The sequence below is a fragment of the Dichotomopilus funicola genome (genome assembly GCF_033296635.1).
Source record: "Dichotomopilus funicola strain CBS 141.50 unplaced genomic scaffold C8A04scaffold_34, whole genome shotgun sequence".
NCBI lineage: Eukaryota > Fungi > Ascomycota > Sordariomycetes > Sordariales > Chaetomiaceae > Dichotomopilus > Dichotomopilus funicola.
In genome coordinates, this window is record NW_026944055.1 from 111,771 (window position 1) to 119,033 (window position 7,263).

General features: G+C 52.7%; 1 protein-coding gene across 1 annotated transcript; it reads right to left on the reverse strand.

Annotated features, from left to right (window-relative positions):
* Positions 1-3,762: 3,762 nt before the first annotated feature.
* Positions 3,763-5,202, reverse strand: C8A04DRAFT_37527 (uncharacterized protein; the record flags this gene model as incomplete). The annotated part of the gene is made up of 3 exons (XM_062783905.1): positions 3,763-4,290; positions 4,700-5,001; positions 5,058-5,202. The coding sequence occupies 3 exons, from the start codon at positions 5,200-5,202 to the stop codon at positions 3,763-3,765; spliced, it is 975 nt and encodes a 324-aa protein (XP_062636703.1).
* Between the last annotated feature and the right edge of the window lie 2,061 nt (positions 5,203-7,263).

Genomic DNA, 7,263 nt, shown 5'->3' on the forward strand with positions numbered 1-7,263 from the left:
CCGACCTACCTGTCTGCCTACCGTCCTACTTCTCACCTACCGCCTATCAACCTATCGACCCATAACCTTTTGCCTACCGACCTACCTTCCGCTTACTTCGAACCTACCTGTCTCTATACCTACTCCCTTGGACCTACTTCCCCCTTCCCAAAATTACCTACCTTATCTCTCTCTCTCTGTGAATCCAGCTCGAGCCCGAGCCCAAATCGATCGGTTGATCTAAAGCGCGAACTTAACCCAATGGAATCGAAAGCTTGCGGTCAAAGAAGGGACTGAGTCGGTCGAGGGGCTCTTGACTCTTAACTCCTGTTTGGCATGGGTTGGGAGGCTAGTCAACTCAAGTATGCGCAACCGCGAGAGACTACCGAGAAAGAGCAAGCGAGCGAAGAAGAGTGACGATAGACGGAACGGACGGATCTATCTGGGCATGTTTGAATCTGAGCCTTCGGGTTTCGGGTTCGAATGAAGGAATGAACCTATCGTCAGCCAACAGACCTCTCATCTCATCTCGTCATCTTATACCCATCCATTCGGGTCTTTCATTTCCTCCGGAGGGGCGAGCGAGCGAGGCAGTGATAACCGAACGAACAACTACGATCGGATTGTCAGATTCGGGACATGGGCCTGACATGTAAAGCACGACCGTCAGTCAGTTCGTTATGGTAGGGAGGAGGTCTCTCTCTGATCGGGCCGTCTGGGCTGGGTTGTGCTGCGAGGTCGGGGTAGCTGTGTAGTGATGTGTGTACATCTATTTTCTCTAGTTTTCTTTGTATTTTTGTTTCTTTCTCCTTCTTCCATGTGGATGTGTATGATGATGTGTAAGAGTACCATTTGGAGGATTTCACCACTGTCTTTGAGGGGGTGGTCAGGGAATGGAAGCGGGAATGGAAAAGGGCGCCGATACAGGCATTGAGGAGCATGGATGGCGAATGGCGAACGGCGTTTGGGCATGGTCAATGGAAAATTGAAGCCTGTGAAAGCGATGAGTATAATATTGAACTTGCTGGGTGTATGGCCTTGGCTCATTTGACGTTCCGAATTTTATCATTGTTTCACTCACGGTATGCTTGAGAGCCTACTTGTTCCTTTCATGATATGTAGGTCGTGTCTTGACAGGCAACAGCTGAGGCTAATGGTTACGGATACTTCCATACCTGTTCCCGTAATCTCGTTGAGTCTATGTAGCTGGGATGGTGTTCAGCAACGTCCCGGTGAGTTACCGAGACCAAGGGTAAAAGAATTTTGGAACGGATATCCATTTGTGATACGCCCATGCGAAGGTGGTAGCGGTAATCGGAATGGCATGCTCAAGTAGGCCCAGAAGCAATGGTTCCAAAGATAAGCCAGCTCCCGCGACACGCCACCGCGTCTCGTATCACCTATCACCAACAACGGAACCGTTTCTGCATCCGTCCGGCGTGATACAGAGATAGGTAAACAAACCAGACACGCTTCGTGCGCCGAATCAGACGGCGAGCCTTTGTTACACACATAAGAACGCCGTTTGTCACTGCTGGTGGCATCCCAATAGAAACCACGCAGTTCACCAGTAAACGACAGCTTAACAACACGCGCGGTTAACAGTCATCCGAGAAACACCTTCGGCTACGGGCTTCCAACGTCTCAGTTGGGCGGTTTACCACACGCGAGGTCCCGTTGGCTTGTCCTCCTGTCACACCAGACACCGGGAATGTGCCTGCATTCTACTGGTTATCTCTTGGTTGCCCCTTTTCACAGCTTCCGTTGTGCGACACCAACCACGGCACGCCCCGCCCATCCGATCTAACGCTAGTGTAAGGGAACGCGTTCTTGTGTTCCCCGGTCACTCGGCCAACCTGGGGATCTTAGATGAATTGATGGGCGGGTTTTGTCGAGCTTGCAAGCTCGGTTTCTGCGGATTGTTGAAGCGTTAATCAACCTCGAAGCTTAGACATCAGTTAACTATTTCTGTGTATGTAAACTGTTTACACTGTACCAAGGAAAAAAACTTTAAACCCCGTATGTGTAAGATGACGCAACAAACGCCAATCTTCATCAAACGCGCCGAGACCCTAGCAATCTTTTGTTTCAAAGAAAGACTTTTTTGTGAGTTTGCCACTCGGCGAAAACTTGCTGCCGATTTTGAGAAACTTGGAACCTCGGCTGGCAGGCTAGATCAAAGAAAGTTTTTGAGAGGAACCGAGCGGAGAAGCTCAGTTGTGGAATTGGCACTGTCAGTGGAACACCCAACTTAGCCGGATACGAATCAAGCAACCCCTATTTTCACAGTGCGGTACGTTGCAAAAGATAATACAGTAGTTATCTGTAGATAATTATAAACGTTGAGTCTCTCAAATTCCATGATGAAGTACAACGAGCGCAACACCAACAGAGTTCTAATTACCATAATTCACAAACAATCCCCTCCCACAGCGCATCTAACAATCGCAACCAACACAATCCCACCCGCTGCGGCTCAGCCCAAACAACCAACTATCCCATCTGATCTCAATAGCACTCAAAACGGCAGTTACTCATCCCCAAATCCCACAGCTTCCTCCTCATCCCCTCTCAAATCTCATCTCCTCATTACAGACTCGCCGACATTGTACCCCCCTCCTGTTTCCCTCGTAGACAGAAAAGATACCCCAGAGACCCATCATTCACTAGGTACATGCCCTTCTTCCCATACCCTTATTCTCATCTTCCACCTCCCAACATCACCTTACATACATGGCCCCTCCACAACACCGCCGCACCTCCGCCGTTACATAGTTGCAGGACAAACCCTCCCCGCCTCGCCTCAATTCATCCATCTCCCAACTCCCAATTCCCATAACTCCACTTCCTTCAACACGAATTCCCACCTCAACTCACTTCCAACAAACTCAGATAAAACACGGCACAGACATAACAAAACCTCGGATTATATACCCGGATGGATGAATGAATGGGCCAAGTCAAACCAGACGGAAACAATCCGATAATGCAACTTCGCCTCTTGACAATACCGGGGTTGAGAAAAAGGAAACCAAAAAGGAACAAACGAACCCGAAACATGAAACAAACAAACAAAACCCGAAAAAAAAAAGAACAACAGAAAGAATAGAATATTCCGCAAACGGGTAACACCCCCCCTGTAACTACCAATCCCGGCGGGCCGTCAGCATCGTGGCGTTACGCATGCGTATTCGTCATCATCTGGAATTATTGTTTCGCATCAAGACAAGAGGACGTAATCGCATCCGTGAAAAGAGAGGTTGGGACTTGGCATGTCAACAAATTTCTCTTCGTTGTATTTTGACTGTTTTCCCCTTGGCTCTGGAGGGTTACGCCATCCGTTACTTCGTATGGTACATCCACCACTCATCCGTAATACATCCCGGCGGTTGGTTTTCATCCTGCCGCACCGCCGGATTCTCCTCCATAGTTGACCCCTCTGCCAAACGCAATTTACAATTGAAATAGCAAGCGTATGTAAAAGCACCACAACCACCCAAACAAGACGGCCAGCGTGAAGCTGTCTTGTCAGACCACCACCCATTCCCCCCTCCGATCCAACCCAAAATCTGTCTGCCGTGTATGTCCTCCATGCCCCGAACGCCGTGGTATCTCGAAATGCAGTGCCGAAGCAAAAACCCAATGTTGCATGATGCCCAAATAAATGTATGTCATATGATTGTACGGGGAAGGAGTGTCCGTGTATCATCGTGAGAAACCTAATCCTGTATCGTTTTTTTTTCTTCCCGGAAGTTTTGAGGGGGTTAAAGTCAAACCGCCCGTTCAAACGTCGGGATCTGGATTCATGGCCCTCAAGACTCTACCCGGCTGATGCACCCGCCTGGAATAATCCTGGTTATCCTGCAACGAGTTGAAGCTTTCGCGGCTCCTGTTGTGGTCGCTGGGGTACATCCCCGTGGTGAATGGGTCGAGGCGTGGGTCGACGGGCATGAGGTGGCTGCGGCGTTTGTCGGAGGGTCCGCCGGTTGTACTACCACCGTATCGGCTCTCGCTCATTTCGGCCGAGCCAGGCGTTGCGATCCGGCCGGGGGAGGCACCGCGGCCAGGTGATCCAAGACCGGCGGGGTCGGCGTCGTCGCGGTCTCGTCTGCGCTTCACAAACAAGAACCAGATCAATGCGGCTATGATCGCTATTGCGCCTAGAACACCGATCACAACACCGGCGATGGCACCTCCTGTAAGGCCACTGTCCTTATTCTCGACGTTGTTGTTGTCTCCAGGAGCGGTCGGCTCGGACGGGGCGGTGATGGTCCTGATGCTTCCGCCCACCGTAATAGTCGTTACGTCGGACTGAGGAGGTTTGGTAGTTTGCTGTGAATCACGGAGTTAGCATACGCACTCATATCGAATGTAAGGAACCATCAAGCAATCGTGACCGGCCCGCGGGGAAACACAACGCATACAGTAGTGGTGGACAAGGTTGAAGACACAGCGGTAGACGTCGTCGACGTCGAGGAGACCCCGGACGACGACGACGATGTTGGGGGATGGGCCGTGCTGCTCTGCACCCTCGTCTCAGCTTCACTTATCACAACGGCTGAGGCGGATCCACGTGGCTACGCTCTAACGGGCCAGAATACCCTGGGAAGCCACATCGAGGGCGAGGGGGAGGAGAGGCACACATGGGCACGGCACACACAACGCAGGACTCCCGGCGGGCACGCGCACGTCAGCTCGAGGGGTGAGGGGGATGGCTTACATCTGGTGGTGATCCGGTCGTGGAAGAACTGGACTTGCCGCCCCCGTCCCCGCCGCCGGCGGGTGCTGTCCCCTGAGGGGTGTTCCCGGCAGCCTCAATGTAGCCAAATAGGTCGGTTCCGCCGCAGAAATCGGTTGGGTAACCGGGGCACGGAAACTCGCAGTTCCCAATCGGCTTCTGGTCGGCCTTGTTGGGGATCAAGTTAGAGCACCAACAATACTTGTTCTGGATAATACCAAAAGCAAAGTTATGGGAAGTGCAGTTGTCATAGCAGCGACCCTCGCTTTGCCAGGTGTAGAAGACTAAAGAGGCAGAATGGTCAGCACCGGGGTTGGTAGCAGGAGGCAAAGATACTCACAGGGAGTCATATCGGCATCGGCGGTGTTGGCGGACGAGCAGTATGATACGGGTATCGAAGGTCCATCTGCTGCCCAAACCATGCTATACAGCAGGGCCCCAACGCTGAGGCTGACCCATGCCAGGGCAGCTTGTCGTGATGCCATGGTGGATTTCGATTTAGTTGGTGATATCTCGCGTGTTTTTTGATGTTGCCTGTTGGCAGTCGTCGTCGTCGTCGTCGTCGTCGTAGGTGCAAGACTGTCTCAACCGGAGCGGTGCCGTTTGATATTGAGCCTAGATGTGTTCTACTACACGACCAAGTTGTACGGTCCAGCCCATGAAAATCCCTATCCGTCGGTGGTGCTTCAAACGTCCATAGCTATCGAAAGTCCGAGGAGGCAAACCGGCAAAACGACGGCCGAGCGTGAATCGAAAGAGGTCTCCGGATAGTCCGGTCTGGAGAAATTGGGCCCGAGTCGTCCGCCACCTTTCTCAAAAGCCGGGGCGTGTGCAGGTCCGACCGAATTGGCGACAAAGGGTTGAAGGAGGACGAGCAACCCAACAACAAAGGTGTTGTGTCGTGGTGGGCAGGCAAAAGGTGAAGGAGAGGGTGCAAAGTTGGTTTGCGGGACAGAGGCGCCAAGGGAAGAAGAGGTTGACCCAGAGAAGCCCACTTTCGGCGGAGCAGCATGCCCCCCCTGCAAGCTCAGCACAGTGCACCTGGTACCAACACGAAAGAGTGGAGACAAACAGGGAGCGGCGGGTTCTTTCCAGGATGTTGATGGTGGGAAGCGGAAGCTCCGATCCACCTCAGCCAGATGAGCCGAATCAAGTCAACTGATGAGCGGGAAACGGGCAGGAAGTGAAAGTGGGCAGCAGCAAGTCTCACAATCGCCGAGCACACCTCTCCCCCTTCGGCAGGCACCGCATCTCCGCCACTGGGACCAAGTCAGCGGGTTCTGGCGATCCTTGTTCAGGTCCCGAGATTTTTTTGTGGTTTTTTTTCCCTCGCATGTCACGATGTCTCAAACAAAAAACAAAGATTGGTCTGAACCTTGCGTTCCCGTTGGTTTCTCCGCGTTCGGTTGCAGTTGCAGGTGACCTGGTCAAGGCCACCGTCCGGCGTAATCAACACTGTGTCCGAAGGGACGAAAACAGGACAACACCGGGAGCAGGAGCAGCCGGGGGGGAATTGAAGGGGAGCATGGGAAGTGGGAACCGCGATTTTCTGAAGCGAAGCGGGTTGGCAACCTGGTCGCAGCGCCCGAATCGACGGCGTCACACCCCACACATGAGAGCACACCGAGCGGCCACTGGCACTTTCCCATCTCCGAATGGAGAAATGGCAGAATCTGCGACGGCAAAAAAGACGCCGCCCTGCAGCTTTTTGTTTCCTCCTTCCTCGCACAAGCGAACAGCTGCATGTTTCCTTGAATTTGCCTCCTTCCATGCTTCGGTTCCATCTTTCCCGTTGCTCTTGACAATTGCTCGCTGGCACTGTGCCGATCTATCGCAAGCTGTTCGGGGTTGGCGGGCTGGCGTGTTCGGCACATCTCCGGCCACCAGAGACCAGGAATGGGAATGCGGCTTGGGGGAGTTCCATCCTTCATCGTATTCCCTCACTGCCATCAGTGTTTGAGCTGTCTTGGCATCCTTTCTCAACCACGGCAAAACAATTACTGATTGTGTTGAACGCCTCACGAGACCTAGCTCGTATCACTTATTGAGTCTTTTACTCTTGATTTCTTGAAACGCACACGGGACCCGACGCTCGATAACGGGCAGTTCAGTTGGTGGAGGTCGTGTGGTCTCGTATTCTCCCATACCCCGCCGAGAAGACGCAAGCAAGCAACGCAGATGCACATGCACGTCTTTTCTGGAATTTTGAGGAGGGACGCAGGCTGCAGCGGCGAAGGCCAAAAACTGCCGGATTCCGGGAGCGTGGAAGCGATAACAACGACGCTTTTCGGTCTTGCGGGTTGTTCGTGCGAGTTACTACATAGGTACTATGTGCTGTGTAGTTACTCCTCCAGTTACTCCTCCCATTGATGTCCTGCCTTGCTTTTTGCCGCTCAGGTAACAACACTGGAATGGTTATCGGCTCCTCCCAGCCACCGAGATTCAAACCCGCATTTCGTCTTACTACACTTACTACGTATGGTAGGTAGCCTCGCCTTTCAATCGGGAAGTAGTGGGGAGGCGGGGGAAGACACAGTAGAGGCTCA